The 12,361-nt window shown below is 43.5% G+C and overlaps 1 protein-coding gene across 2 annotated transcripts in view; it reads right to left on the reverse strand.

Annotated features, from left to right (window-relative positions):
- Positions 1–4,826: 4,826 nt before the first annotated feature.
- col14a1b (collagen, type XIV, alpha 1b) overlaps positions 4,827–12,361 on the reverse strand; it is a 64,093-nt gene continuing 56,558 nt past the window's right edge. Inside the window, exons 41-48 of one of the 2 annotated variants that reach the window (XM_062529595.1) lie at positions 12,242–12,295; positions 12,038–12,109; positions 10,807–10,842; positions 10,242–10,308; positions 9,805–9,993; positions 8,944–9,021; positions 8,112–8,267; positions 4,827–5,260 (exon numbers count right to left, since the gene is read on the reverse strand). In XM_062529595.1, the coding sequence (XP_062385579.1) occupies positions 4,965–5,260; positions 8,112–8,267; positions 8,944–9,021; positions 9,805–9,993; positions 10,242–10,308; positions 10,807–10,842; positions 12,038–12,109; positions 12,242–12,295 (948 nt within the window). In that variant the 3' untranslated portion in view covers positions 4,827–4,964. Of the gene's footprint in view, positions 6,213–8,111; positions 8,268–8,943; positions 9,022–9,804; positions 9,994–10,241; positions 10,309–10,806; positions 10,843–12,037; positions 12,110–12,241; positions 12,296–12,361 lie in introns of both variants that reach the window. The other variant, XM_062529596.1, reaches the window with a different exon arrangement.

The raw sequence follows: 12,361 nt of genomic DNA on the forward strand, positions 1-12,361 counted from the left end.
ATATATACCAGTCCATTTCCTCTATCTTCTGGTTGAACATTATGAGGTGGACAGGGGCTATACAAGCAAGAGTGAAGTGCTTCTGTGTGTGTGTGTGTGTGTGTGTGTGTGTGTGTGTGTGTGTGTGTGTGTGTGTGTGTGTGTGTGTGTGTGTGTGTGTGTGTGTGTGTGTGTGTGTGTGTGTGTGTGTGTGTGTGTGTGTGTGTGTGTGTGTGTGTGTGTGTGTGTGTGTGTGTGTGTGCGTTTGAAATGTGGGTACACACGTGCATATACCGCCCTGGTTGCCTATTATATGCATTATTATAGCCAACCGTAAACAAGTATTCATTAATTCGTAGCTGTTTGGTTTACTCTTAAATTGACCAGCTTCATTATAACACACTATTCCCAAAGGTCTGTTCATTGTGCTGCTTATTTTGTTTTTCAGATGTGTTCACTTTCTTCCAATCTCTTGCTTTACATAATTATGATAATTCCACTAGAGACAATAATGTAGGTTAATGAGTGGTTTCACACCTACAACTTTGTGAATGACAGTCTTCTCAAAGGTGTACTTTGTAGTATTACTTCATAGCATTTCACTAAACACACGCAGTGTGTGTGTGTGTGTGTGTGTGTGTGTATGTGTGTGTGTGTAGTTTGCTGCACTAATGATAAGTGCTGCAACTACTCTTTCAAGAATGTCCTGTGAAAGAGACAACAGAGTAACAAGATTGCAGTGTCTCAAAATGAACACAAGGGGGCAACCTCTGTACATTTCAAGGTGAGGTTGTAGACTGCATCGATCTAGCCAGAATGACCGGATATGGAGTGCCTTCAATCTTTCAAAATTGAACCACTACTTAATAGTGTATGTGAGTGGATACACACAGAGAGAGAGAGAGAGAGAGAGAGAGAGAGAGAGATGAGCCCGATTATAATACCCTTCAGCCTCCCTTGGGGCAATCCTTAACCCCAACCCTATAATTCAGAGGTATAAAACAGAGGGAAAACACACATACATAGTCTGTATCACAATATTGACATGTAAGGCACACATTTACACAAAGAGCGATAGCACTGTGTACGGCCCTATCTGTATCACAACATAAGAATGCACCTGTAAAATTATATACAGTAGGAAATGGACTAGCAAGGGTTTGAGTTTGCACAGAGAGGGCATTGGAGGGAAACATCTGCCACAATGTATCCTTTTGAGTCTCTCTTCATCATTTGACCTAAATACTTATAACCCAGTTGTGATCATGACACGACTTGCCTGAGCGATAGTAAGAATGTTTCTAGCATGGCAACGACAGCCCATAGTATACTCTAATTCGTGTGCCTACGCCTTTGACACGGGCTGGAAAGTATGCAGTATAAAAGTGTGTATTAGGTGTGATCCAAACATTGTGACTGATGAGCACTACTAAGAATGATTAGATTATAGGCCTACTTTACTGTTATATGCTGGCTTCATTTCCTATACAGGGTACTTCAGAAACCAATGGTGTGGAGTTGGGAGACAGACTAGAGGAAGGGTAAGACAAAAAGAGTGGTAGGAATAAAGGGAACCAGATTGAAACGGGGCCATGTGTGTTTTGCCTCATCGGTCTTTCGTGAATAGCACTTAAGAGTGGACATGGTGACAGTTGCCCTCCGCGGTGCTCCTACTGAACTATAAGCCTCAGAAGATTAACTGGGGTGGGAGGGAGGCAGTATTGATAGAAGTGCCACTGGCAGCCGTTGATCACACAAAGGATTGTTGCTGAAGGGGGGGTAAGAGGACTTCCTGCCTCAAGTCCAGGCCACTCTTGGCCCCTGCTAATTGAAACAGTCTCACTAATAACCATTTCCTCGGTAATTGTCTCATTTTACAGCACTGCACAGCACTAATTTGTGCATTCTCTCATGGGTAGCAAGTTGGCTAGCTCAACTCTTTAAAACTCAACTTTCTTTAAATGGCTTGGTCATTCTCTCTCTCACACTGCACAGCAAAAGAATGAGCTTCATCCTACAGTACCTTGCCTTCAAATTAAATTTGAAGAGTATTTTATTGCTTCAAATAGATCAAAGTATAAGATTAGATCAGTGTCGGTTTTTTTTATAATACCATTTATGCACAAAATCTTTGATGATTCAACAACTTTTGTTCCTATTCTCTGAATAACTTTCATGTCTGCTGCATAATTAAAGAAATCCATTATCATACTTACTTACTCCATCCTGCAATGTCATAAACCAACAGACACAAACCATGCCCTTTAATGGGCCACTGTGCTGGCCTTTTCCACCAAGGAACCTAAAAAAAGTTGATTTGGTGCTGGCACCAAAAAAATACCAACTGAGAGGACATGTCATTCTACAGTTTGAAGAGGGTGCAGAATGAAACAATCCGAACTAACTTTTGTAGAGCTGTGGGTGCGTGCAGATGTTTCTTCTGTCCTATAGCTGCATTGCACAGCTTAGCAATGTGTCATGATAGCCATTTTAAATGACTGGTTTGAAACTGTGCGTTTGTCATTGCTCTGCTTTCAAGTAGTAAAGTGTTCTTTCTACCATTTTGACTGGTTCACTGTCATCATCTATAACTATATACGTATCTTGCATATATAATGTATAATAATCGTATAATCTTGCATTGATGAGGCACTCTTGGTTCTGCTCAGATATATGTGGGCTGGTTCACTAGATAGCACCAAGGTTCAAGGGACACTGAACAGGGCCGGTTCAAGAACCCATTCTCTGTTGGTCAAATAGTGTCTTGTGATGGTTTTGGGCCATTATTGGGTTTGGGGAGACTTTTCCAACGTTTCTGAACCTGTATCTAGCCCTCCGCTGCACATTCAATAAGCACCTGGGATTAGCTAATCATCTCTTGGGGACACCGATCACCTGTGTTCAGCCCCTGGCAGTGAGCAAACTGATTTACTGCCATAATGGATATGGAAGGGAGAAGGATGTTTGTATCCTTGCACTCTTGAGACAGAGATAGTCCAGCATTCTGCTGCTGATACGCATCATCATGACTTGCGTTGATGTTGGGTGTGTCTGTGTGTGTATGTACTGTATGCATGCAAAGTCCAGGCTGAATGTATACTGCGGCAACTGTGTGTGTGTGTGTGTGTGTGCGTGTGTGTGTTTGGTTAAGCAGAGCTATTATATGAGTTGATTCAAGCAGTAATGTTAAGAGCTGGATCACAGTTATAACTCAGGGCAGATGCTGTGACACTAGACTGTGTAAGACACAATGGGAGCTTAGACTGTAAGGCAGACGCTGAGGTACAGATTGGAATTTATGGTGATTAAGGACTATGTGTGTCATGTAGGTGTAATTACAGTCCCATGTTAGGTAAAGCAGCAGAGGCAGACAGTTCATGGCATGGCAGGGCTTTAATGAAGCTGTGCCGCTATGCAGACAAGCTGTATTGGTGGAATGCATATTGATTTGTTTTTCGCTGGAGGAAATCCATTCTATGAAAAACACTGAGGGACAGCTTTCGGAGTCATTTCCAAGCACAGCCAATGTAAACAAGATTTACGTCTCATGAGTACACGGATTTAGAAAAAAACTGCAAGAGCAAATAGCAATTCAATGGCTGTACTTTTAATGATGTACAATTTAATGATTTAGAAAACAATACCAAGTCAAAAATAAATTATTTCCTTGATAGCAACAATTCTGGTAAGAGGTTTGACCGTGTCCAGTTCGATTCGATTTTCTTTTGGACATCAATTAGACCACAGGCCTAACTATTTAACACAACAACGCAATATAATGCAGCAGGGTCAAACTCAGCCATTATAATGTAACAACAAACCATTGTAAAGGAAACATATCCATCATATTGCAATAACTGCTATATTACATTACATAATGCATTAGGTCATAGATGTATTGACAATATTATGCACAGGGCTCTCAGCATATTCTTTGTATCCTGGAACCCCCATTTATCTTCGGCTTGAACACAATCAGACCATTTTTGCTGCCTGATTCAATGACAACTCAGAGGCTACTGTCAACGAAATTGTCTTCATGGAATTCAGGCTCAGAGTAGAAACGTTCGGATTTGTTTTAATTGGTAAAAGTCCTAATTTGACCTGAAAACAAAAAAATACTAGCACAAGAACAAAAAAAACAAAACAAAACAAAACAAAACAATAAAACATGCAATTCACTGTAATATGGGCTCTGACTTTTCTCCAAAATAAATAACCAGTGTGACCGAGTGACAAAGCACATATGATCACCTTTACTTCAAGGCCTCCAAATTAAATTGGCAGATGAGTTGGATAAGTTAAAAGCAAATACAAACAAAAAGTGGTCATTTTCGTGTAAAGTACTCATTTTTTTAAAAAATCTAACAGGAGCTAAATTAAGTCCTGTCAGATTCTCCAAACCCTCCTATCTGTTATAGTGACCTCTGTGAGTGGTGCCATGTTGTGTGTATCTCACTGAAAAAGAAAAATGTATCACACATCCAATATCTACAGAATCAAACAAAAATATTGATCATATTTGCTAAGAGTATAAACAGGCACTTAACATATGAGGTGACTGAGGCCTGGCGAAGAGATTGACTGAGGCAGGGAGATGTTGCCAGCGTTAGATCACAAACTGTACATAGGTTTCTCACAGACATCGGGATATGAGGAGGCCCAAAGCTTACTGGACAGAACGAACATCACAGGCTGATTCACACAATGAGGGCTCCATGCATGTTGACAGCAAGAGAGACAAGAGAGTCCTAAAACCCTTTCCAATACCCGCCTTTCCCCAAGAATTCCCAACTCCCATCCCCATCCCTAGCCCCCCTCCCCTCCTCTCCCCACTCCCTCTCCAACACCCAACTCCAGTCAACCAAGAGATCCCCTCCGGGGGCTTTGCATCAGGCACTTGAAGATGATGTTCCCGCTGACAGCACACGTGGGTGCCACTGAGTGAGTCCTGGCGGGGTGGAGGCCTCGGACGAGCCACAGGCTCAGTGGATGTCAGCAGTTCGCGCGTCTCCCTTCTGGCCGAGCGGACGGTCCCGAGCCGCCATGGCGGCGCTCTCCGATACCTCGGCCAGGCTGCGCGAGGAGCGGTGGACGCCAGGGGACCGGAGCTCGGTGGCTCCGTCCGCCTCCAGCAGAGGGTCGTCGGGGGAGACGGGCCGGGGGGCTGGGTAGTTCGGCTGGTAGTACTCTGAGCCGTAGGCCACGCCGTAGTTATAGCCACCCTCCGGTTCGTCGTGTTCTCTGGGGTCGTACGGTTGGTAGGCACCGGGCACTTGGGCTGCAGAAATACCCCGAGGAGATGGGTCACCCTCAGACTCTTCCTCTTTTACCACCACCGACCCCAGCAAGCGCAAGTGTAAGTTTTTTTTTTGTTTTGTTTGGAGGGTTAGAGAGAGAGACGGGACAAGAGGAAGGAGCAGAGATACAGATGAGCAGAGAGTTACTGACAAGATCCACATTGACACATGGCAAGAAGAACACAACACATGGACGTGGAAGTTTTAAGTGAAACACTACAAAAGGAGTCTCGGTTTCAAAGGCAGTCTGTAATTGTGCTCGATCTCAAAAGCAAATGACTAATATGGAAGAATAATCAAAAACACAGTTGCCTGGAGGTCAACTGCACTGCATTTCAAAAGAGTAAATGAGGACAGGCTGGCTTCAAAACACATTACTCAGTCTAATCAGCTGTAACGTAGCGAGGGTGGCCATCATTTCACAGTGAATGTAAAGGCTATGCTACAGTACAGCAGGCAACAAAGGCTTGCATTCTCCTCCACCGCATTCAATATCAAATGAATTCCACCCTCGCAGTCACATATCTGGCATAGCTTACTGTCTTTTCTTTCCGCTCATTTACTCTCTTCAAATGTGTGCCTCCGTCTGAAAACCAAACGCATTAAATAAGAGTGTAGCCTTTTGTGGGCTATATGGTCCACAACGACGGTCGGAAAAGAAAAACAACATGGAATCAGTAGTCTGGTGTGTGTGCCGTCTAAGTGAGCACATGTGGTTTTTGTGTGTGGATTATGTGTATCCACTCAGTGCATACAGTAAGTGTTTGTGTGTATGTATTTTTTTTTTACATGCTTTTGAGAACTGGAACTGTACTGCTAGTGGGATACTGGACACATCGCCACAGATCACAAACGACTGCAGGCTGCAGAAAGCCTGTGATCTGCATGTGTCTGAGGAGGCTGCTACTCAGTAGGCATATTGTGGTTGTTGGCCTTTAGGGGGGAAAACACATAGAAAAAAGAGAAAGAGACAGCAAAAAACAAACGAGGACACAGAGAAACATAAACAAACATGCAAACACACACACAAACACACACACACACACACGCACAAACACAAACACAAACACAAAGACACAGCAGCAGATGTCAATGAGGAAAACAAGATGATGTCATCATGCTGATAAGAACAGACTGATCAATGATAAAGAGATTCAGTATGGAGCAGTGACACGCCTGCAGTGTTGGGGAGTAACGCATTACATGTAATTGAGTTACGTAATTTAATTACAAAATAAATGTAACAGTAATATATTACAGTTACTGTAGAAAAATGTGTAATTCAATTACAGGTACTTTTGAAATTTTTCAAAATTACAATTTGAATTACATCTCAATATTGTCAGCTAAACCTGGCAGAGAATATTGTATGTAAAAAGAACTGTTTCCCTCCACAGCCATAGTTTGATACGGGACCTTCTGATATGCTCTATCACGTCTACAGCGCCATCAGCGTAGGCCTACATGCCTGCCTGTAAACGTGTTATGATTATCATTATATTATCCTCACAAAAAATGTGATGCTAATTCATGTATTGAATGCCCTTGCTGCCTTGTGCGCTTGTATAGAACTGCTCGGCAGCCTGTAGACCAAGGCCGAAATCTTCGCATGGATTTGGGGACTATATAAATTATATCATAAAAAAAACGGAAAAGTAATCAAAAAGTAATCAAAAGTAATTAGTTACGTTACTCAGAAAAAGTAATTCAAATAGTTACACTACTATTACAATTTAGACAGGGTAACTTGTAACTGTAACACATTACATTTCTAAAGTAACCTACCCAACACTGCACGCCTGTGTGGGGTTATGACCTGATGCGGTCTATCTCTGCATTCTGATTGGTGAATGGAGTGATGGACAGCACTACAGGATTACATCCCACACACTGACTGGAATACATTCAGGTGCATTCAACGCAACAAGCCAACATGCAATTAACATTACACACTTAACATTACATTCTCAACATTAAGTCACATGCATTTGTCACAGCATATTTATTAGGCATTGTTGACATGGCTATACTTTTAAATCATAAAATATTTATACACATGCATTTCGAAAACATGTTTAATCAAAAATCATGGAATGACTAAGATGCTCTAAAGGTCAGTTGACTACTTTCAGTCATAGAATGCAACACAAGCACATAAACCATTATATCTTTAAATATGTATGTTCTCATTTAAAGATACAGTGTGCAGTGTACTACATGGACTCTGCTAAAAATGCAGACCATATTGAGACAACATTCTTTGTCTCAGCTTGGGGGTTATCTCAAGGAGTTGCATAACAGACAGAGAAATTGTCTCTTGCTGCACCTTGAAATTTGACAAGCGCACTCTGAGAGAAGTCTAAGGGAGCAGTGATGATATCTGCTGGGTTCAATCCAAACTTTGACCCTTAACTGCTGTTTGCAGACACAGGCCCAACTTACACAGAGATCTTATGTGTGTTGCAATCACAGCACTAAGGTAAAAAATGTTTGGGATTGGCCTCCGTGCAGCACACACTTTACAGAGAGAAAGTTGAAATAATGACCACAGCCTCTCAAGTCTGTACACTATCATCAGATGACGATGTCTGTGTGCGGCCCAACTGTCCACAGGCACCATCATTGCTGGAAGGCAGTTTCAGAACCTCATCAATCATGGCGTGTCTAAATTATAGAGTAAACTGAAAGCGGCCTAAAATCTGAATATACGACTTGTGCAGCACAGTCTTGAAACTCGCTTCACATAACGTCAATATGGCGCTGACAGCCTAACTGCGTGCCTGAGGTGTTGCGTGTATCATGTGGGGTGGATGAGCAGGTGTGGGGTGTTACCTCCTATGTTGTAGCCTATACAGGAGTTCTGGTCACAGTAGCCGGGGGGACCAGCTGGTCCAACAGGGCCCGGGATGCCAGGTCGGCCGGAAGTACCAGGGTTGCCCGGACGACCAGATGGGCCTGTGCTACCAGTCCTGCCTTCTCCGGGCGGTCCTGAAAAAGACAGAATGCTACAGTTGGCATGGTAACATAGCATAACACGGCTACAATCTTTCACTCCATTGTCCATGAGATTGGTCATTCAGCAGCCGTCCAATCATCCATTCCTTCATCAACCAGTCCAGGAAATCACCCATCCATCACTTTATTGTCCAGGCCTCTATGCATCAATTACACTCAAGGTATCTGTCATCAGACGTTACATACATCAATATGCTGCTAAACAACCTGAGTGAATGAGTGATATTTCATGTCAGTTGCTCCAGCTCCTACAGCAATCAAGAGCTCTGGTTGCTTCAAATGTCATTTATCTTCTTTGTCATTCAGCAGAGCCAGACAACTATCATTCAAGGCTTTCAGTGGACAACAGGCACATGGATGCACGATCAGTATTGGAGTCAAAAGGCACGGAGAGCATCTTTCAGGGAAAGCCTTAGGAGGCACGCAAAAAAAAACGAGAAACCGCCAAATTTCCGTTTTGATATTCCACTGGAGGGGACGAGCTACAGCGTACAGATGCAACACAGATGGAATTATTTCCTATTTCTCGCTCACAGTATTCTACATATTGCTGTCTCCTCTAGGGGAGGAGATGGGAGAAAATCCCTTCACTGTCCACTGCAGGGCTTTCATGACACGTGGGTTTTCTCAGGGACGGCTCCTGTCTTACCTGGTGGACCTGAGGGCCCTCTGGGACCTTGCACACCGACGCCTTGGCTTCCCTTCTCCCCCTTCTCACCCGCCAGACCTGGGAAGACACACAGTGCACAAACGCAATCCTCAAAATCAGTTTTCTACAAACATTTAGGATTAACTGGATTTCTTTCAGAGCATAGACCATTTCTTTGACTTTCAATATCAACACAATTTACACTAAACTGTTGCGAAAGGAGCTTGTAATGTTTCAAATCACTGAATGTGCCGACAAACAAACATTTTAAGATCTGTGAATGTTAGAGATCATCATGGACTGTGTACCAAAGTTTTTATTGTGTATTATGCACACTCCAAAAGAACCCTCCCAAAATTTAAGACAATGTTTTAGAAGAGCTCTGTGGCAAGTTATACATGGAAAAATCCTGAAGCTTTCCTCCTCCTCCAGCTTACTTGAAACTTGAACAACTCGGCTCCTGTCACTGGTAAAGGTCACATTTACAACACCTCAAAGAGACTGACTACATGTACAGTACTGAGAAAACACAAAAGTGCTTAGAGCACATGGGCCTACTACGCGTTGCGGCCATATTGGCCTTCATCGGGGCCAAACGCCGCCAATATGGCCGCAACGCGCCGTAGGCCCATGTGCTTTTAAAACCCAGTGCTTGCCATCATGTACCATTAAAGGCTTTTTATATTTCTAAAAATCTCAGAGTGCCTCTGCTAACTTTTTTTTTTTGCTTTTACATGTCCTGAAGCTTTCCTCCTCCTCCAGCTTACTTGAAACTTGAACAACTCAGCTCTTGTCACTCGTAAAGGTCACATTTACAACACCTCAAAGAGACTGACTACATGTACATGTACAGTACAGTACCTCTGGCTCCTGGTTGGCCATTCTCTCCGTTGCTGCCCGGGAACCCAGGCCGTCCTGGAGCACCCTGCTCTCCCTGCGGCCCGCGCGGTCCCGCCCGGCCCGGCTCACCCGGGGGTCCGGGGACTGTGCGGACGGACACGGGCGCACTCGGGACATGGTTTAGGACAGAGCTGAAGCGCGCCATATGACCTGCGAGTGCATTCACAGAGACAGAGAGAGAATTACATGAGGCTGTTCTAGAAGAAGGCATTTGTACAGTTTTTTTTTTTTTTATAAAAAGACTTTCTCATTCTTATCAGCCCCCCTCCCAACCCCCACACAAATACACACACACACACACAAGCTATATGATACATTTTCAGCAAAGAATTTATGACAAGCAAGAACATAAACCATGACAACAAACAGTGTTTCAAATGTGTGCCAAAAAGACTCACTCTGTATAAGCTGTTCACAGACTTGTCGTGCAATAGCCTGAACGTTAGACGTGGACTGGACATCACCCTGAGGAGGACAGCAGTAATCTTGAACAGCAGTAATCTCGTGATGATAGCTGTTAGTAACACCTTAGACATGCATCATCCTTGTTCTGTAAACTGGCATGAACACCACCTTCTGTGTGCTTCCAATCCGCCAGTCAGACACTCATAAAAAACAGTCTTTTCCCCCACACCTTCCTCCAGGGGAATTCATTATTGCATTCTGAACGTCACTCAAGTTCACGTTTATCGCATCTTCTATATCTCTTACTTCCATCAAAGTTCACGTGTGAAGAAAATCATCACAGATCTGAGCTCTCCAGGCACATAATACTCATATATTGTGTTACTACAACGAACATACCATATCATCTTACATTCGTACAAAAGGTACAGTATGGTGGTAACTACATCCTGGCAAAATGTCAGAGACCACCTGAAGCTGACAGCCTGTAATTATGGAATGTCATCATGAGGACTATTTGATCTGTGTAGTGTGTGTGTGTGGGGCACGGTCACTTACTCGTTCACCCTTTTCTCCTTTCCCTCCAGCGGCACCCTGCAATGAAAGAGAGGGAGGAATTCAAGGCATGCCGAAAAAAAAGATGCAATGTGACATTATTTTTTGTATTGCTTTCTTTTAGAGTTTTAATGAGTCGTATGGACAGATTGTTTAGAAATAGATGCAGACAGCTCCCCCGAGGTGTGACAGACAGGCGGGGCTTTGCTTTCTTAGGTGTTTGCGAGACATTCCTGTGGCGAAAACCACTTCTTGGCAAACACAAGGACGGAGCTGTCAGGGCAACAGCTGGAGTGTGCTGCCTGCCAGGGTGACTTTGCCCGATGCACTCTGATGGCGACAATGCTAATTCCTCATATACTGTATTTGGCTATTACAGAATGGCTAGGATGAGAATGCACTTGCAGAGGGCTGTTGGAATTCAGGATAATAATGACTGGTGCTGAAACAACATGCCAAGAGAGTAAAGTTTTAAAAAAATGTCTGATATGACTGAAATTAGTGGCTCATTTAGAAAATATGTTACAAAGTAAGTACACAAGGTGATTTAGTACATTCAGTACACTTGAAAACAAGCCAGTGATTTAAAACCATCAAACCAACCAACCAGTTTTAGTTCTGTCATGTAATGGCTGTTATATACATCTAGCATTTTTCGCCATAAGTGAAATTTCAAGTCAGTTCACAAGTTTTGGAGATGAGACGCTTTCGATAACTGTCCTTCAGTTGTTTCACTGAAACGCTTACACAGCATATAAGGTATATAAAATTGAAATATTCTCCTTTTTTTCTGCCTTCGGCTCGCTGGCCCAGACAAGTCAAAAGATCCTATTTCTTAATCCTTCACACTTAAACCGTGCCCCTCAACCCTTTGCTTCCGGCATGTGTCTCTCACATTGCACTGACAAGACTAGACAGATATACTGTTCAAAAGCGGCCATTAGCACTTAATCCTATTCTCTGTGTGGGAACAACCACGGGCACATTCTTTGGGAGGAGGTACAGAGGACAGGGTTGTCTTAAGTCTACATGCCTGCCACTGGGTCACCTGAACAAGTGACAGACCAGAGCACATCAGCGAAGGCCAACCAAACAGAACTGATGAACCATGGCCAAAAAGGGCCTTAGCCATTCACCTCAGCAATGCTGCACTTGAGAGACTCAGGCTGGCTCCATCCTTTGTCATGTGCCTAAGCTGTGACAGCTGTGACCTTAAGCAAACAAACAGACTTACAGGCGGGCCTTGTTCTCCGGTCGGGCCAGGTGGTCCGTTCTGTCCTGGCGCCCCTGGGTTTCCTGGCCCACCCTGTTGGTGAGGAAGTTTTGGTGAAGCTGGTATTGATGAAGACGCTCAAATGACAAAGGCTTTTACTTTGTGAAAAGACTGCAGGGGTTATACAGTCACATCAAGTGACACTGTGAACACATAAGCACTTACAATATTTCCTGGGGGACCCTGTCGTCCCTGAGGTCCATCTTTCCCAGTCTGGCCCTTGGGGGCAAAAAAACAAAAAAAAACAGAGAATGTTCCAGACATATTGACAACTCTGGTCCACAT

This window comes from Sardina pilchardus, chromosome 24 (genome assembly GCF_963854185.1).
Source record: "Sardina pilchardus chromosome 24, fSarPil1.1, whole genome shotgun sequence".
NCBI classification, from domain to species: Eukaryota; Metazoa; Chordata; class Actinopteri; order Clupeiformes; family Clupeidae; genus Sardina; species Sardina pilchardus.